The sequence below is a fragment of the Primulina eburnea genome, unplaced genomic scaffold (genome assembly GCF_022965805.1).
Source record: "Primulina eburnea isolate SZY01 unplaced genomic scaffold, ASM2296580v1 ctg1404_ERROPOS592791, whole genome shotgun sequence".
Classification (NCBI taxonomy): Eukaryota; Viridiplantae; Streptophyta; class Magnoliopsida; order Lamiales; family Gesneriaceae; genus Primulina; species Primulina eburnea.
The window spans coordinates 5,631-29,038 of record NW_027330931.1 but is presented as its reverse complement, the minus strand read 5'-3'; the positions used below and the strand labels follow the sequence as shown (position 1 = coordinate 29,038).

General features: G+C 48.4%; 2 protein-coding genes across 2 annotated transcripts; both read right to left on the bottom strand.

Annotated features, from left to right (window-relative positions):
- Positions 1-26: 26 nt before the first annotated feature.
- Positions 27-15,156, bottom strand: LOC140820721 (uncharacterized). Its single transcript, XM_073181042.1, has 5 exons — positions 14,450-15,156; positions 12,674-14,389; positions 11,605-12,562; positions 892-1,187; positions 27-633 (listed from the first exon to the last, which is right to left on the bottom strand). The coding sequence occupies exons 1-5, from the start codon at positions 15,154-15,156 to the stop codon at positions 27-29; spliced, it is 4,284 nt and encodes a 1,427-aa protein (XP_073037143.1).
- Positions 15,157-18,430: 3,274 nt separating this feature from the next.
- Positions 18,431-22,891, bottom strand: LOC140820720 (uncharacterized). Its single transcript, XM_073181041.1, has 2 exons — positions 18,877-22,891; positions 18,431-18,723 (listed from the first exon to the last, which is right to left on the bottom strand). The coding sequence occupies exons 1-2, from the start codon at positions 22,889-22,891 to the stop codon at positions 18,431-18,433; spliced, it is 4,308 nt and encodes a 1,435-aa protein (XP_073037142.1).
- Between the last annotated feature and the right edge of the window lie 517 nt (positions 22,892-23,408).

Here is a 23,408-nt window from a genome sequence, read left to right as displayed (position 1 = left end):
ACGACAAAAAGTATGCCAGAAACTAATCAAATACGAGCTGCGCTAAGAGTCAACATGCCGAAGAAGACCAAATGATAACTGGGAGATGAGTGCAGAATCCATGAAGAAATTCTCATCTCTAAGCCGTCACCCTGAAGAATCCAATATGTCAAAACGACTCTAATCTGAAACCGAGTAACTGTATGAATCCCAGCAGTCAAAATAAGATAAGGCCAGGAAATCACTGTACAATGACGATAGAAGAGCAAAATGAAGATCGCAATCCAGCCAGAACAAAAAATATCCAGCATCTGAAGTATAAATCTGACGAAGGTATCATAACCATGAAGAGGATCGTCCGGAAAGAATCCCTGGAACCACCACGACATCCAGTAAACTCCTATAAAAGAACTGAGACGGCGGGCAAGGAGAAACTGCAGTAAACGCCCGCCAGGGACCAGAAGTGGACCAAAGAGAGGCCCAAACAGAAATAGCGCTCCAGGGAATATGAGAGGGCCAAAAAAGAGCACCAAGAGGGTAAGTGCGAGAGCCCACCCAATCCCTAGGAGACCAAACATGTAGTGTGCGAGTGTTTGGGCCCACTCACACCAGACAAGCAAGACGGGGGAGAAGAGAACCCCCAAAGAACAGTACCTGCAAAGAAAGAATATACATATACATATAGAAATATCGAAGAAATGGGTCCAAAAGAAGGGATGGGCTGCCAGCGGCTAAGAACATCGATATCTCAGGTAGGGAAGTCCGGAGGTATCCGAACGTGCAAGTATGGAAATGTGCCTAGGGAGGGAGGGACCTAACTCTAAGGTAAAGTGCCTAAGGGTATGTGCCCTCGCCGCCAACGCATCCGCCACCGAATTACCCTCCCGAAATATATGCGAAATATGAACAGACCGCCCCCTCAAAAGGACAACAATCCTGGATATAATGTGATCAAGACCCCAGCAACATCGACGGGAACGAATGAGCTGAATAGAAGTCAGAGAATCAAGCTCGATCCAAAGAGGGAAGAAAGAATGATCCGAACAAAGAAGAAGACCCCTCCAAACCGCCCAAAGCTCAGCCCGGAGAGAAGACCCAGCTCCGATGAACTCGCTGAATGAGAGCACGACCCTCCCGGAATCATCCCGAACAACGCCACCAGCAGAGGAGTCCCCAGATGTACCACGCGAGCTCCCATCCACATTAATCTTGAAGCAACCGGACGGCGGCCGCAGCCAGCGAACAATCGCCGTGTAGTGACCCGTTCCAGAATCACCTACTAATGAAGAACTAAGCATGCAATTAACTTAATTAATAATAATCAGAGATAACAGCGGAAAATATGGCCAACGACAATAGTTATACAACCCAATCGAAATCAGAACAACTCAAAATATATTCGGTACAACCATATCGAAAAGAATAGTACTGAAAACTAAACCAACCAGCTACTCACTGTCCTCCTCCTGCTCTTCCCGAGCCATCCAACCTGAGGCCTGCCCCGTGGGAATGGGGTGTCCAAGATAAACAAAACCGAGGACGTGAGCGATAAGAACGCCCAGTACAAAAGCATGAGTATACAAGCCTATATGAAATGCACATGCTATGATATGATACCAGGGTAGTCAAGAAACAGGAGTAACAAAGGATCTCAAAATGCTCAGTCTAGAGGCGCCAAGTGGATAGTGCCGCGCGGTACTCCTCTGGGTCACTGCATCCACTACAAGAACAGACGTGGACCTAAAATGTCCCGGATCACCGAAGCCCTCCGGACCCGTCGGCCACTGTGTACTCTCGGTGTCCATGCGTCCACAAGACAAGACAGGGCTGAGCGGCCCCACAAGATATAGCTTATCTCGAAAGAGATACAGCTCAACAATAAAGGCTATCTCGAAGGAGATACGGCTCAACATGAAATGCAACATGCATCATAAAACGTGACATAATAGCATGCATCATATGACATATATCAATGCACCACATAATCATGCAACACATATAAGGATGTATACTCGACCAGGATATCTCGGATAGTACTTTCGTACCTCTATCACAGCAAGCCTAGCCTTACGCAACACCGCTAATCAGGTCTAGAACAAGCCTACGCATCAAAAGCATACTCAATGAACAATACTATCATGCTCGACTAGCAAAACCAGTACTACCAAAGGTTTAGGGTTTACCTTCGTCCGTCGACAGCCCTTTGATGTCGATTGCCTCGTAACTCAGGCGTCGCTATGCTACCAATCCTGGCAGCTCTTGGCTATCGCTCGACCGACAACTAACCCTAGAAACCTTCCAAACTTCTCAAATATGAGACACAACTCAAGAATTTGCAATGCAAAATGAGGAAATCCGAGCACTATTTATAGGCTATGTTCGGATCCACCGAACCCACTTCGGAACGTCCGAACTCCTACGTGTCCATCGGCTCTTGACACCTCATGATCGGATCCACCGAACCTACACTTCGGATCATCCGAACTTGCATGAAAACTGACGTGTCGATCAACTCTTGACACCTCATGATCGGATCCACCGAACCCACTTCGGATCGTCCTAACTCTTCGGTGCTACCGAACCATCTTCGGTCCGTCCGATCATGACCACGGTCAAAATTACACATTAAACCTTCTTAATCACCATTAATCCGTTAATTACCCAATTTGGAATTCGGGCTACTACATTCTCCCCCCCTTAAAAGATTTCGTCCTCGAAATCAGGCTTAGAGGATGAACAAAACGAAATAACAACATCGTTATTACATCTCAATTGTTGTTGAATACAACTGATATTTCGATTATAACTGAAAACACAAACATATACAAAGCATAACTCAAAAGAGCTCTGGATGCTTCGAACGCATACGACTCTCTAGCTCCCAAGTGGCTTCTTCAGTGCCTCTGCGCTGCCACTGAACTAAGACAAGAGGAATGATCTTATTCCGCAACACCTTGTCTTTGCGATCGAGGATCCGCACTGGTCGTTCCACGTAAGACAAATCTGAATTTAGTTGAACTTCAGAGGGATGCAAAATGTGAGACTCATCTGCTACGTATCGTCTCAACAAAGATACGTGGAACACATCATGAATACTTGATAGGTACGGCGGCAAAGCAAGTCTGTAAGCCAAATCTCCCACGCTTTCCAATATTTCAAATGGACCAATAAATCTTGGAGACAGCTTACCCTTGAGACCAAATCTCAAAATCCTGCGAAAAGGCGAAACTCGGAGAAACACTTTCTCACCTGGCTGAAAATAAAGAGGTCGCCGCTTGGTGTTCGCATAACTAGCCTGTCGATCCTGAGCGATCTTAATCCGTTTCTTGATTATTGCAACCTTATCAATAGCCTGCTGGACTAACTCCGGTCCCTCAACATGTCGTTCCCCAACTTCATCCCAAAATAATGGAGTACGACAACGTCGCCCATACAACGCCTCAAATGGTGCCATACCAATACTACGATGATAGCTGTTGTTGTACGCGAACTCAATCAAAGGCAAATGATCCTGCCAAGCGGTTCCGAAATCCATCACACAAGCTCGCATCATATCCTCAAGTGTACGGATAGTCCTCTCCGTCTGACCGTCGGTCTCTGGATGATAAGTTGTACTTAAACTTAGGGACGTACCCAATACCGCCTGGAAACTACCCCAAAATTGTGAGGTAAAACGAGGATCTCTGTCACTGACAATACTAACTGGCACCCCATGCAAACGTACAATCTCTTGAATGTACAATCGAGCCATACGATCGAAAGTGAAATCACGGTTATATGGCAGAAAATGAGCAGACTTGGTGAGTCGATCCACCACTACCCAAATAGCATCACTATTCCTCGAAGACAATGGTAAGTGAGTAATGAAGTCCATCGCGATATGCTCCCACTTCCATTCGGGAATAGGTAAGTTCAACAATAATCCTCCCGGTCGACGGTGCTCTGCCTTAACCTGCTGACAAACAAGACACTTGGAAACAAACTGATAAACGCTGCGCTTCATCCCTTTCCACCAAAATCGTGTCCTCAAATCTTTATACATCTTGTTGCTTCTCGGATGGACACTCAACTTGCTTCGATGAGCCTGAGCCAAGATTTCTTCCCTCAAAGTATCATCCTCTGGTACCACAACCCGATTAGACAAACACAGAAGACCATTAGACTGATAATGGAAATTGCTATCTCCACCAACCAATCGGGCTAATCTCTGAGTCTTGAGATCAGACATCTGTGCATCTCGAATCCGAGCGAACAAAGCTGGCTCAGATAAAATGGTAGCAACACGAATGCTCTCCATACCTTTCCGATGTTTGAAATTAAATCCCAATGAACAACAATCCTGGATAGTACTAATCATAGCACTGGTCTGAAGTGCAGAGGCTCTCACCTTGCGACTAAGAGCATCGGCTGTGAGATTCGCAGAACCTGGATGGTATTTGATCTCGCAGTCATAATCTTTAAGTAGATCCATCCAACGACGTTGTCTCATGTTCAACTCAGCCTGAGTGAACAGATACTTCAGACTCTTATGATCAGTAAAAATTTCAAACTTAACCCCGTACAAGTAATGACGCCAGATCTTCAGCGCGAACACAATAGCAGCTAATTCTAGATCATGAATAGGATACTTTTCCTCGTGAGGTTTCAACTGTCTGGAAGCATAAGCGATCACATGACCATTCTGCGTCAACACACACCCTAAGCCTTGAAAAGAAGCATCGGTGTAAACACTGAAACCATCAGATCCTGACGGTAACGCCAAAACAGGTGCAGAAGTCAGAAGTCGACGAAGCTCTTTGAAACTATCTTCGCACTCAGATGACCACTCAAATGGAACATCCTTCCGAGTAAGTTGCGTCAATGGTCTAGCTACCTGAGAGAAATTCACGATGAAGCGACGATAATACCCTGCCAGACCTAGAAAACTACGGATCTCAGCCACCGTCATCGGACGTGACCAATTCAGCACTGCCTCAATCTTGCTAGGATCCACAGAAATTCCTTCCTTGGAAATCACATGACCAAGAAATACTACACGATCAATCCAGAACTCGCACTTACTCAGCTTAGCATACAATTGCTTCTCGCGAAGAATCTGCAACACAATCCTCAAGTGCTGGATATGCTCTTCCACACTGTGAGAATAAATCAAGATATCGTCGATGAAAACCACAACAAACTGATCTAGAAAATCCCGAAAGACTCGATTCATCAGATCCATGAACACTGCTGGCGCATTCGTCAATCCAAATGGCATAACTAGAAACTCGTAATGCCCATATCGAGTACGAAATGCAGTCTTGGAAATATCATCATCTCTAACTCTCATCTGATGATAACCCGATCGCAAGTCAATCTTGGAGTAAACAGAGGTACCCTGAAGCTGATCGAACAAATCATCGATACGAGGTAATGGATACTTGTTTTTGATCGTCACACGATTCACCTGGCGATAATCAATGCACAATCGCATAGATCCATCTTTCTTCTTGACAAACAAGACTGGAGCTCCCCAAGGTGAAACACTCGGGCGAATATAACCTTTATCAAGAAGATCCTGCAATTGCTGCTTCAATTCTCTCATCTCTGACGGAGCAAGAAGATAGGGGGCACGAGAAATCGGTGCAGTCCCTGGCATTAACTCAATGCCAAATTCCACCTCTCTAACCGGAGGAAAACCAGGAATCTCATCTGGAAAAACATCAGGAAATTCACAAACCACTGGAATATCATCTATACCAACACTACCTGTGGAAGAATCAATCGCATAGATGAGGTAGCCTTCCCCGCCCGCCTCTAAAGCACGACAGGCTTTCAGAGCAGATACCACTGGCATCGGAGGTCGCGCTCCCTCACCATAGAAAAACCAACTAGAGCTCTCAGTCGTACGAAACTGAACAAGCTTCTGGTAACAATCCACGGTAGCTCGGTAGGTAGTCAATAGGTCTATACCTAGAATACAATCAAAATCTTCCATCTCCAGGATCATAAGATTTGCAATCAATTCGTTACCCTCAAAATCTAAGGGACAACCCATCACTAGACGCTTCGCTAACACCGAATGACCCATCGGGGTAGAAACGGAAAGAATGACGTCTAGAGAAACATACGGTAACTTATGACGCTTAACAAATCGTGCAGAAATGAATGAATGTGATGCTCCGGTATCAATAAGAACAAAAGCAGGAATACCGCATAAACGAAAAGTACCTGCTATGACTCTCTCCGTTTCATCTGCAGCCTGATCCTGGTTCAGCGCAAAAACCTGACCTTGGGCACGAGGTCGAAGATTTGAACTACCCACTGCCTGACCCTGCCTCCTCTGCTGAACAGTCGTCTGAGATCCGGAACCAGATCCTGCTCCACCTCGCAACTGAGGACAATTCTTCTTGAGATGACCCATCTCTCCGCACTGAAAACAAGCTCCCGCGGCTGATCGGCATTGCTCCGATGGATGGTTCTTCCCACAATGCACACAAGAAACCTTCTTCTTACCAAAGCGGAAAACACCGCTAGACCGTGATCCAGATCCAGAAGAAGAAGAACCAGATTTCTTGAAAGACTGAGATCGAGGGCTCAAAGTACTCGGAGGTCTAGAAGAAAGAATAGCCCTACCACGCTGGAGACTGATCTCTGCCTAGCGACACCGGTTCACTAACCCATCATAAGAAGTAGGATTATCACAGACAGTGACTCGATCAAAAATCTCCTGGTTAAGACCCTGGAGGAAATGGTCATACTTGGCCTCAGAACTGCCACTGATATGAGGGGCAAAGGGTAACAACTCGAAGAACTTCTGCTGATATCCATCAACAGACATACTCCCCTGCTTAAGATTCAGGAGCTCAATCGTCTTTGCCTGGCGAAGGGCTGGAGGAAAATACAGCTGCATGAAAGCTGCACGGAAATCGGCCCAAGTCACCCTACCCTGAGACTGGACTATCGGCGCAGAAGTCGATCGCCACCACTTGCGCGCACGGCCCTCGAGAAGAAAACTAAGGGTCTCCATCCTCTGCTCCTCGGTGCACTGGAATGCACGGAAACAACTCTCCATGCGCTCTAACCAATCCTCAGCATCATCGGGAGTCTCACCGCCGACTAAAGGCTTAGGCCCCATCTGAATGAAACGGTGCAAATCAAAACGCCTAGGACCATCCCGATGACGATGTTCACGATGACGCCTACGATCGTCCTGGTCACCCCAACGACCTACACTTCCCTGACTACTCTCATCACCAAAGTGCTCAGCCATCGCTACAAGATAGAATGGGGAAAATGGTAAAATGGTCAACGAAAATCCCAAAACAGAATCTATATCCCAAAATCGTAAGCATGCTCTGATACCATAAATGTAGTGACCCGTTCCAGAATCACCTACTAATGAAGAACTAAGCATGCAATTAACTTAATTAATAATAATCAGAGATAACAGCGGAAAATATGGCCAACGACAATAGTTATACAACCCAATCGAAATCAGAACAACTCAAAATATATTCGGTACAACCATATCGAAAAGAATAGTACTGAAAACTAAACCAACCAGCTACTCACTGTCCTCCTCCTGCTCTTCCCGAGCCATCCAACCTGAGGCCTGCCCCGTGGGAATGGGGTGTCCAAGATAAACAAAACCGAGGACGTGAGCGATAAGAACGCCCAGTACAAAAGCATGAGTATACAAGCCTATATGAAATGCACATGCTATGATATGATACCAGGGTAGTCAAGAAACAGGAGTAACAAAGGATCTCAAAATGCTCAGTCTAGAGGCGCCAAGTGGATAGTGCCGCGCGGTACTCCTCTGGGTCACTGCATCCACTACAAGAACAGACGTGGACCTAAAATGTCCCGGATCACCGAAGCCCTCCGGACCCGTCGGCCACTGTGTACTCTCGGTGTCCATGCGTCCACAAGACAAGACAGGGCTGAGCGGCCCCACAAGATATAGCTTATCTCGAAAGAGATACAGCTCAACAATAAAGGCTATCTCGAAGGAGATACGGCTCAACATGAAATGCAACATGCATCATAAAACGTGACATAATAGCATGCATCATATGACATATATCAATGCACCACATAATCATGCAACACATATAAGGATGTATACTCGACCAGGATATCTCGGATAGTACTTTCGTACCTCTATCACAGCAAGCCTAGCCTTACGCAACACCGCTAATCAGGTCTAGAACAAGCCTACGCATCAAAAGCATACTCAATGAACAATACTATCATGCTCGACTAGCAAAACCAGTACTACCAAAGGTTTAGGGTTTACCTTCGTCCGTCGACAGCCCTTTGATGTCGATTGCCTCGTAACTCAGGCGTCACTATGCTACCAATCCTGGCAGCTCTTGGCTATCGCTCGACCGACAACTAACCCTAGAAACCTTCCAAACTTCTCAAATATGAGACACAACTCAAGAATTTGCAATGCAAAATGAGGAAATCCGAGCACTATTTATAGGCTATGTTCGGATCCACCGAACCCACTTCGGAACATCCGAACTCCTACGTGTCCATCGGCTCTTGACACCTCATAATCGGATCCACCGAACCTACACTTCGGATCATCCGAACTTGCATGAAAACTGACGTGTCGATCAACTCTTGACACCTCATGATCGGATCCACCGAACCCACTTCGGATCGTCCGAACTCTTCGGTGCTACCGAACCATCTTCGGTCCGTCCGATCATGACCACGGTCAAAATTACACATTAAACCTTCTTAATCACCATTAATCCGTTAATTACCCAATTTGGAATTCGGGCTACTACACGCCGTCCTATGAAATCTGTGGAGAGCAACCGAAATACCCAGCAATCTCGCCACATGAAACACACCCAGCCAATGTCTGGGCTTGACAGTACGCGCAGAGTGGGCGAGACGCAGGTAAGACAAAATCTGAAACTTCACCGTCTCCCCAGAGATGGGAAGATGACGGTGCTTAGCATCGTTCCGCGCAGTCCAGAGGAACCACAGGACAATGCCGTGTTTCGGGTTCGTATTCCCGACCTGCTATGACTCTCTCCGTTTCATCTGCAGCCTGATCCTGGTTCAGCGCAAAAACCTGACCTTGGGCACGAGGTCGAAGATTTGAACTACCCACTGCCTGACCCTGCCTCCTCTGCTGAACAGTCGTCTGAGATCCGGAACCAGATCATGCTCCACCTCGCAACTGAGGACAATTCTTCTTGAGATGACCCATCTCTCCGCACTGAAAACAAGCTCCCGCGGCTGATAGGCATTGCTCCGATGGATGGTTCTTCCCACAATGCACACAAGAAACCTTCTTCTTACCAAAGCGGAAAACACCGCTAGACCGTGATCCAGATCCAGAAGAAGAAGAACCAGATTTCTTGAAAGACTGAGATCGAGGGCTCAAAGTACTCGGAGGTCTAGAAGAAAGAATAGCCCTACCACGCTGGAGACTGATCTCTGCCTGGCGACACCGGTTCACTAACCCATCATAAGAAGTAGGATTATCACAGACAGTGACTCGATCAAAAATCTCCTGGTTAAGACCCTGGAGGAAATGGTCATACTTGGCCTCAGAACTGCCACTGATATGAGGGGCAAAGGGTAACAACTCGAAGAACTTCTGCTGATATTCATCAACAGACATACTCCCCTGCTTAAGATTCAGGAGCTCAATCGTCTTTGCCTGGCGAAGGGCTGGAGGAAAATACAGCTGCATGAAAGCTGCACGGAAATCGGCCCAAGTCACCCTACCCTGAGACTGGACTATCGGCGCAGAAGTCGATCGCCACCACTTGCGCGCACGGCCCTCGAGAAGAAAACTAAGGGTCTCCATCCTCTGCTCCTCGGTGCACTGGAATGCACGGAAACAACTCTCCATGCGCTCTAACCAATCCTCAGCATCATCGGGAGTCTCACCGCCGACTAAAGGCTTAGGCCCCATCTGAATGAAACGGTGCAAATCAAAACGCCTAGGACCATCCCGATGACGATGTTCACGATGACGCCTACGATCGTCCTGGTCACCCCAACGACCTACACTTCCCTGACTACTCTCATCACCAAAGTGCTCAGCCATCGCTACAAGATAGAATGGGGAAAATGGTAAAATGGTCAACGAAAATCCCAAAACAGAATCTATATCCCAAAATCGTAAGCATGCTCTGATACCATAAATGTAGTGACCCGTTCCAGAATCACCTACTAATGAAGAACTAAGCATGCAATTAACTTAATTAATAATAATCAGAGATAACAGCGGAAAATATGGCCAACGACAATAGTTATACAACCCAATCGAAATCAGAACAACTCAAAATATATTCGGTACAACCATATCGAAAAGAATAGTACTGAAAACTAAACCAACCAGCTACTCACTGTCCTCCTCCTGCTCTTCCCGAGCCATCCAACCTGAGGCCTGCCCCGTGGGAATGGGGTGTCCAAGATAAACAAAACCGAGGACGTGAGCGATAAGAACGCCCAGTACAAAAGCATGAGTATACAAGCCTATATGAAATGCACATGCTATGATATGATACCAGGGTAGTCAAGAAACAGGAGTAACAAAGGATCTCAAAATGCTCAGTCTAGAGGCGCCAAGTGGATAGTGCCGCGCGGTACTCCTCTGGGTCACTGCATCCACTACAAGAACAGACGTGGACCTAAAATGTCCCGGATCACCGAAGCCCTCCGGACCCGTCGGCCACTGTGTACTCTCGGTGTCCATGCGTCCACAAGACAAGACAGGGCTGAGCGGCCCCACAAGATATAGCTTATCTCGAAAGAGATACAGCTCAACAATAAAGGCTATCTCGAAGGAGATACGGCTCAACATGAAATGCAACATGCATCATAAAACGTGACATAATAGCATGCATCATATGACATATATCAATGCACCACATAATCATGCAACACATATAAGGATGTATACTCGACCAGGATATCTCGGATAGTACTTTCGTACCTCTATCACAGCAAGCCTAGCCTTACGCAACACCGCTAATCAGGTCTAGAACAAGCCTACGCATCAAAAGCATACTCAATGAACAATACTATCATGCTCGACTAGCAAAACCAGTACTACCAAAGGTTTAGGGTTTACCTTCGTCCGTCGACAGCCCTTTGATGTCGATTGCCTCGTAACTCAGGCGTCGCTATGCTACCAATCCTGGCAGCTCTTGGCTATCGCTCGACCGACAACTAACCCTAGAAACCTTCCAAACTTCTCAAATATGAGACACAACTCAAGAATTTGCAATGCAAAATGAGGAAATCCGAGCACTATTTATAGGCTATGTTCGGATCCACCGAACCCACTTCGGAACGTCCGAACTCCTACGTGTCCATCGGCTCTTGACACCTCATGATCGGATCCACCGAACCTACACTTCGGATCATCCGAACTTGCATGAAAACTGACGTGTCGATCAACTCTTGACACCTCATGATCGGATCCACCGAACCCACTTCGGATCGTCCGAACTCTTCGGTGCTACCGAACCATCTTCGGTCCGTCCGATCATGACCACGGTCAAAATTACACATTAAACCTTCTTAATCACCATTAATCCGTTAATTACCCAATTTGGAATTCGGGCTACTACACGCCGTCCTATGAAATCTGTGGAGAGCAACCGAAATACCCAGCAATCTCGCCACATGAAACACACCCAGCCAATGTCTGGGCTTGACAGTACGCGCAGAGTGGGCGAGACGCAGGTAAGACAAAATCTGAAACTTCACCGTCTCCCCAGAGATGGGAAGATGACGGTGCTTAGCATCGTTCCGCGCAGTCCAGAGGAACCACAGGACAATGCCGGGAAGAAACTCCCGCACATGGCCCCCCCGGGACCAGACCAAATCTCTCTTCCACGCACTGAGGAACAAACTGAAATCCTCAGTGTCGGGAATACGAACCCGAAACACGGCGCCAAAGAAGTGCCAGACAGACCGAGCAACCGGGCTGCGAATGAATATGTGTGTGAATGTCTCAGACATATCACAACACTGACATCTCGAGGCTAACGCAAAACCACGGCGCTGGAGCACCTCATCAACTGGGAGCCATTGATGCCAGAATCTCCAGAGGAAGAACGACATGGTAGGCCTCAACCAGCTCCCCCAACACGGGCGCAATATATCAGAAGACGGAGCACGCTGACGGATCAGCTCCCAAGCAGATCTCACAGAGAAAGCACCATCGGAGCTATGGATCCATCGTGCCAGATCAGGGTCACCCGAAAGAACAGGAATCAAAACAATCTCCTCGACAACCGAAGGAACAACAACCGCACAGAGGCGATCAAAATCCCAGGACCCCTCAGAAAGAAAATGAGAGACCCGAACATCACGGCCCCCACGGACCACACACCGGGAGGACAAAGGAACGTCCCCAAACCAAGTGTCATCCCAAAAGGAAACATCTCCGAGACCAACTCGCCAGCGAATGCCAGGCTCCGCGCGAGGGCGGATCCTGAGGAGACGACGCCAAATGGGGGAAATAGAAGCACGGGCGGGGACACAGGCAGGAGCATCCAGCCGGCAATACTTTCTGAAAAGGAATCTCGCCCATAAAGAAGAGCCCTGCCGAAATCTAAACCACAATTTGATAGAGAAACATTCCACGAGATCTTTCAATCTGCGGAATCCGAGTCCCCCCTCAAGCACGGGGAGGCAAGCCCGGGACCACCGGGCCTAGTGCCACTTCCTTTCCAAGGGTCTCGACCCCCAGAGGAAGGCGTTGAAGGCCCGCTCAAGCTTCTCCATGATAGCCAGAGGTGGCTGAAGCACCTGAAACAGATAAACCGGCATGGAGAGGAGCACGCTACGTATCAGGGTCATGTGGCTCCCCGGGGAAAGGGTCCGAATCTCCCAACCCTCTAACTTCCTACGAACAAACTGTAGGAGGGGCTCAAAAAGGGAGCATGTGCGATTACCCCGATAAAGGGGAACTCCGAGGTACTTGAGGGGCAGATGACCCTCGGCGAACCCAGTGATGCGCAAAAGCCGGGAGCGGAGGCGTCCAGAGCACCTCGGAGGCAAAATCAAAGAACTCTTGGCAGCATTCACCCGCTGCCCCGAACAGTTCTCGTAGTGATGCAGAAAATCAACAAGGCGCTGCATACCACGAGTCCCACCACTGGCAAAAATAATGACATCATCAGCGTAAGCCAGATGGGAAATCAAAATATCACAATCAGAACGGTACCTGAGCGCAGGATGCTGCAGGTAGAGGCGGTCAAGGCCACGAGAAAGATACTCCGCCCCCAAAACGAAGAGAAGGGGAGACAATGGATCGCCCTGCCGGAGGCCTCTGGTGGAACCAAAAAACCCCGATAGTGAACCATTGATGTTCACGGAGAAATGACAATGGGAAATACAGGCCGAAACCAAAGCCACGACACGCTCTGAAAAACCAAAATGTCTCAAAACGTCGAAGAGGAAATGCCACTGGACCCGATCATAGGCCTTGGCCATATCCAACTTCAATATGACATTACCACCACGAGTGGGGAGAGTAATGCTGTGAGTGAGCTCCTGAGCAAGGAGAATATTATCCGAGATCATCCGACCCGGAACGAAGCCACTATGATTCGGGGAAACAAGTCTCTCCACCACATCCCTCAACCGAGAGTACAACAGCTTAGAGATGATTTTGTTCGTGACATTGCACAGGCTGATCGGACGGAAGTCCGACCAGGCGCGTGCACCCTCGACTTTGGGAATAAGAGTGATCGTGGTGGCAGTAAAGCCCTGAGGCATAGGAGAACCCTGGAAAAAATCAAGAACAGCACCAAAAACATCCTGATGGACAATCTCCCAGCAATGCTGAAAGAACGCCGAGGAAAAGCCATCAGGGCCAGCAACGCTATCAGGGTGAATGGAGAAGACGGTCGCGCGGACCTCCTCCAAAGAGGGAATCGCAGCAATACCATCATTCTCCACGGCAGAGATAACCGAGGAAAAACCCGAAAAATCAGGGCAATCGAGCGCAGAGGGCTCCCCATTAAGAAGATCCTGGAAAAACAAGGCTCCCGACTGCTGAATCAAATCCTGAGACGTCAGGCAAACCCCATTCTCCCATATGCGGAAAATTTTATTCGCCACGCGCTTTTTCCTCACCATATTATGGAAGAGTCTGGTGTTCCGCTCACCATCCTCAAGCCAATGGCAAGCCGCTTTCTGTTTCCAAAAATCCGCCTCCATGGCGGTGATACGAGCCAGATCCTCATTGCGATCGGACAGGGAAGTCCAATTCGCGTCAGAAGGGTCGGCCTCACAAACATCCTCAGCTGAACGAACAGCCCTCTCAGCCTCAGTGAGTCTATCAAAGATGTTACCAAAAACATCCCGATTCCACCACCGAAGGTGATGCTTGAGACGCTTCATCTTGGCAAAAAGCCGAGGCATGCCGCTCAGACTGCAAGGAATATTCCAATTAAGCCTCACAGTCTACAAAAAACCATGGTGCCTAACCCACATACGCTGGAAGCGAAACGAGCTCGGCCCACGGGCAAAAACAGGGGCGGTAACCAAAAGCGGACAGTGAACCGAAACAGTACGAGCGAGATGTTCAACCCGAATCGAGCTGAAATGATCTCCCCAATCAACAGAAACCAAGACCCTGTCCAACCGCTTCCAAATGGTCTTATTCGTCCAAGTGAACGAAGACCCCTCAAAACCAGCATCGGTCAAGCCAGAATCAAGAATAAAAGTGTTGAACTTCTCCATGGGTAGCAACCTACCACCACGGGAGCCCAAGCACTCAGACGCATCCCTGACGACATTAAAGTCGCCCCCAACCAGCCAGGGACCCAAAACAGGCTTAACCAAAAGCAAAGAAGCCCAAAGATCCCTACGCTGAACATAATCACATCTAGCATAGACAAAAGAACAAAATATCTCTGTCGGCAAGAAAGAGGCAGAGACTCTGATGTGAAGGAACTGAGCATGATCAAAAACACACTCCGCCCTCACATCAGCAGCAAAAAAAACCCAGATATGACCGGAGAGATTAGAGATGACTCCAGAAAACCCCAAACGGCGAGTCATGAATCTCGGATCCAGATCAATCATTGGCTCCAAAACAGCCAAAACCTTAACCTGTTTCTCCTTCACAAAGGCATGAAGCCTCTGCTGGGACTCCGAACTCCGAAGTCCCCGGATATTCCAGATCAAACAATTCATGGGGAACGGGTGGAAGAAGGACCCGATCGCTTTTTATGCGATCGCCGACCATCATCCTGAGGTCTTTTTCTGGGGTTGGACATGTCAGTGTCCAAAATACTACATTCGGACCCACAGCTAACTCCAGACACAGAATGTCGATCAAAATCCTGATCAGGATCATCAGCCGACATGTGACTGGGGGTCATCTCGAGAGTAGGGTGTCCCTGTCGAGCAATCAACTCGTCCAGCATAGAAGTGGCATCAGCAGGGGATGCAGGAAAAGATGGGACCGAGTGGCTGCTATGATTTTCAAAACAAACCTCCGGGGGAACAAACACAGTCACGGGTTCAGAAAACACCGTGCCAATACCAGCGTGCGGAGACCCCAAAACCTCCGCACAATCCACAAAAGGAGTGACATCCTCCTCGTCCAAGTCTTTAGCCCCAGACTGGGCTGACACACCACCTAAAGCCAACGGGGAAACAACAACGGTGGGTGAACACACACCAACAGAACCCATACCCCCGGATGGATCAAGATCCAAAGAAGGACCACCGGTGATATCAACACCCACCTCCCCCAAATGGGGCCCAGAACCCGAATTTTGTCCAACCAAATCATCAGCGTCAAAACGCTGGGCCTCATTACGCCAGGGGGATAGGACTTCAAAAGCATTAGACGAAACCACTCCCTGCGGGACAACAGTGTCGGGAGGGGTAACACCAGCAGGGGGACCTCGACGCATTGGACGCCTCCTCCTCCTCCGTCTGGGACCGAAGCCTATTTCTTGAAGCTGGGCTGTGGTCCCGTAGGAAAAGCAGGAGTGACACCCTCCTGGGGTGTCTGGACAGTAGGAGCAACTGGCTGCTTAGGATGAGAAGAAGCCTGATTAGGCCTAGCAGGCCTAGGGTTCTTCCCATGAGAGTAACAAACACTAGTGGAATGTCCCAGCATCTTGCAATCAGTGCAATACGCAGGGATTTTCTCATAAACAACATCAAGAACCTGGGTATGTTCTCCCCAACCAACCCAGACCTGCTTAGTGAGAGGCTCTAAGACATTAACCTCCACACAAACACGAGCAAAAGATCCACGAGAAGCATTAGCAGTGTAGTCATCCATCTTCACCGGTTTACCCACAAGTTTAGCCAAAGCAAAAAGAATGCGTTTGTCAAACAAGTGCAAGGGTAAACCTGGAAAACGAATCCAAACTGGAGCAATGGGGGATTCTTCTTGTAACTGAAATTCAGGGGTCCACTTAGAGAATCTGATCCCCAGTGGTCCCACCATCATGGTCCCACGCGTCCAGATACGCGCATAGTCCTCTTCACAGGAGAGGGAGATAACAAGAAAACCCCGGGGCAAAAATTTTAAATCAAAGGAACGCACTAGCCCCAATTTACCAAAAGCCGCAGAAATCATAGAATTAGGAACAAGTGACCGATTGCCCGAAATTTTTCCAACCAAAGCATATCTGAAGGGCTCAGTCAATGAAGAAATGACCTCAACCGGGAATCTGATACCCGGCTTACCATCCATCAAAGATGGTGCGGGCATCTCTTCCATCGAATTGAGGACATCATCGAAGCTTTTCTTCACCGTACGAGGGGACGGTGGTGATAAAACATCACGAAAAGATACAGGAAAAGAAGCAACAGTATTCGTACCTGAACTGGCCGGTGGAACAGGAGAGTTGACTGCAGAGTTGACTCCAATGAGTTGACTGAGTGACTCGACCGAGTTGACTGGCGAGTTGACTGTCGGAGCACCACCGTGGACCGGCGAAGCAGCGGAGAACATGAAACCGGTACCCATTCCAGCAGAACCGGGCGGAGGAGGGGCGAAATCGGGAAAAAAAGTCGCCGGAAAAGGTGAAGAAATCGGAATTTGGGCGTTTCCGATTGCCGGCGAATTTGGAGAAATTGAAGATGCCACAATCTTACCCATAACATGGGGAGTATACGCTGAAGATGAATTGAAAATCGGTGCTACCACGACGGAGTAATTGGACAATGAAGAACTCGCAGCGAGTGAACAGTGGCTCGGAAACGTAGATCTGAAATTGCCACCGGAAGAGAACACCGTTGGAGCCGAATCTGGTGCCATTGTCTTCGTCTGGGGGAGGGCATTCCAGATCGGGGGATCATTTGCACAGAGGTTGCCTGAATCGGCCTGAATCGGAGAAAGAACGGACGGCTGCGCAGTGAACAATACCTGCGCAGCTTTGGACTGAAAATGCGCCGGAACGGGAGAACTATCCGGTCGCGCAGGTGGTGGAAAAGAAAGAGGAGGTTGAGACGAAGAGATTGACATATGGCCGGCACCAAGAGGAGCGGTGGTTGCCGCCGGCGAAGAAGATGAAAAACTGGCCGGAATTTCGATCGGAGAAAAGGACGGGCAAACGGACTCCGATGGACCTGAAATTTTGCAGGGGTGGTCGCCGTGGGACGGTGGTTCAGATGATGGTGGTGGCCGGCCGGGATCCGGCGGCGGAGGCATGGCGGCGGTTTGGGCGTGAATAGTGACTGATTTAGTGTGTTTTTTCTCACCTTGACTGTGTGTTTTTTCAGAGAAAATTTTCGGGTTTCGGGTTTCGGTTTAGGGTTTAGGGTTTCGGGTTTCGGGTTTCGGGTTTAGGGTTTAGGGTTTAGGGTTTTTTTTTTTTTTTTTTTTTTTTTCAAAAAACACCGCCGGAAGCGGGGGGGTTAGGCAGACCCCTACCTGTATATATCATCAAACCAAAGATACAACATAAAACCTAACGAGAGGGGGACTATACCAAGACCTCTCGAAAAGCTACTACACAACACACAAAAAACAAAAATCTAGGGTGGCAAGTAAATGAGCCAAAAGCTAATCCCTAGGTAAAGCGCATAAAACATATGAAGATCAAGAAGCAACGCTAAATACATGGAAATAAAACGAAATCTATCTAAGCAGTAGAGATCCGGCTCAGAAATAGGTACAAAAGACCACCGATGGTACCCATATCTGAGCCATCTGCCAGTGTAATACCAAACTGAAGAATATAACCTACACCGAGATCGATCTGCTGTACCCGATCTGGCAGTCAAAATAGTAAGCAGCTGGAAAATCACTGTGCAAAAACGGTCGAAACACAAAAGGAGGACCGTAATCCAGCTCAAGTCAGTGAAGCTCGAAGACCTAAGGAGAGGGAGATAGCTGACGGAGCACATAAAATCAGAAATCCAAACATGACTGTAGCTCTGAAATAAGAAGCAACCAAAACAGAACATCCAGAGCCACCAATGCACGGAACGATAGTAGAAACTATATAAATCCCGACATGAATGAGGCTCCGGGCCAGAGAAACCACTGAAATAGATCATCCAGAACCACCATAAATGTCGACCAGAGAGCATAAAAGTAAGTCTGCGGCGGGCAAGGAGAAGCCTGCAGTGAGCGCCTGCCGGAAAACAGAAATAATCCAAAGGAAAACACCGACGGAGACAATACGGTGACCCATCCAAAACCAAAGGAACATAACACGGAAAGTGCAAGTGTCTGGCCCAACTTGCACTGCTCAAATGTGAGAGAAAAAACAACCTCCAAGGACATAAAATCTGCAAGAAAATAAAATACATATATATAGATACAGAAAGAGATCCAAAAGGACGAAGGGGCTGCAAATGGCTAAGAATATCTGGATCTGAGGTAAGGGAGCCCTGAACGATCAGAACGGGCAAGGATGGAGATGTGGCTGGGTAAGGAAGGACCTAACTCTAAGGTAAACTGCCTAAGGTCATGGGCCCTAGCCGCCAAAGCATCCGCCACCGAATTACCCTCCCGGTATATATGCGAGATATGAACCATACGCCCCCTCAAGAGAACCAAAATCCTCGACACAATGTGATCTAACCCCCAACGACATTGACGAGAGCGGAGGATCTGAATAGAAATCTGTGAATCAACCTCGATCCAAAGAGGGAAAAGAGAAAGATCAGAACAAAGGATAAGACCCCTCCAGACCGCCCAGAGTTCCGCTCGGATAGTAGACCCAGCTCCAATGAACTCACTGAACGATAGCAAGACCCGCCCAGAATGATCACGAACGACGCCACCAACCGAGGAATCCCCAGGATTCCCTCTCGAACTCCCATCCACATTCAGCTTAAAACAACCAGACGGCGGCCGAAGCCAACGAACAATCGCCGTCCGATGATATCTGTGTAAGCAAACTGAAATCCCCAGCGATCGCGCCACCTGGAAAAAACCCACCCAATGCTTGGGTTTGACAGTACGCGCAGAATGGGCGAGGCGCAGGTATGACAAGATCTGGAACTTCACCGTCTCTCCAGAAATGGAAAGCTGGCGGTGCTTTGCATCATTCCGAGCAGTCCAGAGAAACCACAAAATAATGAAAGGGAGAAACTCCCTCACATGGCCCCCTGGAGCCCAGACCAGATCCCTCTTCCACGCACTAAGGAATAACCTGAAATCCTCAGTGTCAGGGATACGAACCCCAAAGACAACGCCAAAAAAATGCCAAACATGGCGGGCCACCGGGCTGCGAATAAACACATGTGTGAATGTCTCAGACATATCACAACACTGACAACGAGACGCTAACGCAAAGCCACGGCGCTGAAGCACCTCATCAACTGGGAGCCACTGATGCCAAAATCTCCAAAGAAAGAATGACATCGTAGGCCTCAACCAACTACCCCAACAGGGCCGATTAATATCAGAGATCGGGGCGCGCAAACGGATCAACTCCCAAGCGGACTTGACTGAAAAAGCACCATCGGAGCTATGGATCCAACGAGCCGAATCCACCTCTCCCGAAAGAATCGGGACCAACATAATCTGCTCCGCAATAGAAGGAGCCACAACTGAACAAAGGAGGTCAAAATCCCAGGTTCCTTCCGAAAGAAAATGGGAAACCCGGGCCCCACGATCCCCACAGACCTCAGTCTGCCTGGACAAGGGGACATCACCGAACCAACAATCATCCCAAAATGAAGCCTCTCCATGGCCGACACGCCAGCGAATACCACTCTCCGCACGAGGCCTGATATGGAGCAAACGCCGCCAAGTGGGAGAGATAAGACCACAAGAAGAAACACAAGCTGGGTGCGCCAGGAGGCAATATTTCCTCATCAAAAATTTGGCCCAGAGGGAGGATCCCTGCCTGAACCGAAACCACAATTTGATAGAGAAGCTATCCACAAGATCTTTCAATCTGCGGAAGCCAAGACCCCCTTCATCCACAGGGAGGCAAGCCCGAGACCAGCGAGCCCAATGCCATTTCTTCTCCAAGGGCCTGGATCCCCAAAGAAAGGCATTAAAGGCTCTCTCAAGTTTTTCCATGACAGCCAACGGAGGCTGAACAACCTGAAACAAGTATATGGGCATCGAGAGGAGCACGCTACGAATGAGAGTCATGCGGCTCCCCAGAGAAAGAGTACGAATCTCCCAACCCTCCAGCCGCCTCCTAACAGACTGTAAGAGGGGCTCAAAAAGAGAGCACGACCTATTTCCTCGAAATAAAGGAACTCCGAGGTACTTAATCGGCAGATGACCCTCCGCAAATCCAGTGATACGCAAAAGTCTAGAGCGAAGGCGCTCAGAGCATCGCGGAGGTAAAATCAGGGAACTCTTGACAGCATTAACCAGCTGTCCCGAACAGTTCTCGTAGTGATGCAGAAAGTCTAAAAGACGCTGCATCCCACGAGACCCACCATTGGCAAAAATAATGATATCATCAGCATAGGCCAGGTGGGAAACCGGAAGATCACAACAAGAACGGTACCTAATAGCAGGATGACGCAAGTAGAGTCTGTCAAGGCCACGCGAAAGATACTCCGCTCCTAAAATGAAGAGAAGGGGAGACAATGGATCTCCCTGCCGGAGGCCCCTGGTAGAGCCGAAGAACCCCGAGAGAGAGCCATTGATATTAACGGAGAAATGACAATGAGAAATACAGGCCGAGACCAAAGCCACAACCTGCTCAGAGAAACCAAAATGACGCAAAACATCAAAAAGGAAAGGCCATTGAACCCGATCATAGGCCTTAGCCATATACAACTTCAAAATAACATTACCACCACGATTGGGGAGAGTGAGACTATGAGTGAGCTCCTGAGCAAGGAGGATGTTATCAGAAATCATCCGTCCGGGAACGAAAGCACTCTGATTCAAAGAAATGAGTCTCTCCGCCACAGCCCGCAGCCGAGAGTACAACAACTTAGAAATGATTTTGTTCGTGACATTACACAGGCTGATCGGACGAAAATCCGACCAAGCCCGAGCACCCTCGACTTTTGGGATCAAAGTAATCGTGGTGGCTGTAAAACTCTGGGGCAGGGGAGAGCCTCGGAAAAAATCCAAAACCGCATCCAACACATCCTGATGAACGATCTCCCAGCAATGCTGGAAAAACGCCGAAGAGAATCCATCAGGGCCTGCCACACTATCAGGGGAAATGGAGAAAACAGTCGCACGCACCTCCTCAAGGGAGGGGGTGGTAGTAATCCCAGAATTATCCTCATCAGAAATCACCGAAGGAAACCCCGAAAAATCGGGACAATCAAGCACAGAGGGATCCCCAGTGAGTAAGTGCTGAAAAAACGAGGCACCCGACTGCTGAATCATCTCAGGGGACGTCAGGCAAACCCCATCATCCCATATGCGGAAGATCTTATTAGCCACACGCTTCTTCTTAACCAAGTTATGAAAGAGTTTGGTGTTCCGCTCACCATCCTCTAGCCAGTTGCATGCAGCTTTTTGTTTCCAAAAATCCGCCTCCATGGCGGTGACACGAGCCAGATCCGCATTCCGATCGGACAGGGCAGCCCAATTCGAATCTGAAGGATCGGCCTCACAAACAAGCTCAGCAGAACGAACTGCACTCTCAGCCTCGGTGATTTTATCAAAGATGTTACCAAAAACATCCCGATTCCACCACTTGAGGTGATTCTTAAGACGCTTCAACTTGACAAAAAGACGCGACATACCGCTCTGACTGCAAGGCAAAAACCAATTGAGCCTAACGGTCTGCAAAAGACCATGATGCCGAAGCCACATACGCTGGAAGCGAAACGAGCTCGGCCCACGGGCAAAAACCGGAGCGGTGACCAAAAGCGGACAGTGGTCAGAAACAGTACGGGGAAGATGTTCAACTCGAATGGAGCTGAAATAATCACCCCAATCAACGGAGACCATAACCCTGTCCAACCGCTTCCAAATGGTCTTATTCGTCCAAGTGAACGAAGACCCCTCAAAACCGGCATCAATCAAACCAGAATCCATAATGAAAGTGTTGAACTCCTCCATGGGTAGCAACCTACCACCACGGGTGCCCAAACACTCAGACGCATCACGAACAACATTGAAATCCCCACCAACCAGCCAAGGACCCAGAACAGGCTTGACTTGAAGAAGGGAGGACCAGAGATCACGACGCTCAATATAATCACATCTGGCATAAACAAAAGAGCAAAAAACAGATGTGGGCAAAAAAGGAGCAGAAACCTTAATGTGAAGGAACTGAGCATGATCAAGAACACACTCAGCCTGCACATCAGCAGCCAAAAACACCCAAATGTGACCAGAAAGATTCGAAATGACCCGAGAAAAACCAAAACGACGGGTCATGAATCTCTGATCTAAATCGATCATCGGCTCCAAAACAGTCAAAACCTTAATCTGATTCTCCTTAACAAAAGCATGAAGCCTCTGTTGGGACTCCGAACTCCGGAGTCCCCGGATATTCCAGATTAGGAAATTCATGATGAACGGGCAGCAGAAATGCCCGATCGCTTTCTGAGCGACCCAGGGAGGTCATCCCTCCCCCTCTTTTTCTTAACATCAGGCATATCTGAATCCAGGATGCCGTCCTCAGACGCACGACCATCACCTGGTTCAGAATGTCTATCAAAACCCTGGTCAAGGTCCTCAACAAGCCTCTCACAGACAACCCTCTCAGGTTTAGGGTTTAGGGTTTAGGGTTTAGGTTTTTTTTTTTTTTTTCCGGAAAACACCGCCGGATGCGGGGGGGTTAGGCAGACCCCTACCTGTATATATCCACAAAATAAACAGTAACAAATACAGAATAAATAAAACCTAAAAGAGGAGGTGGAAAAGACCAAACCTCCCCAAAAAGGCTAAAGCAGTAGAAACATAAATACAAAGCAACCTAGAGAAGGAAATACAAAAGCAAAACGCCCTAGGAGGCTACCAACTAATCGACAACTGCTAATCAAATATGAGGAGCGCTAAGAACAACCAGCTGAGGAAATCAAAATGA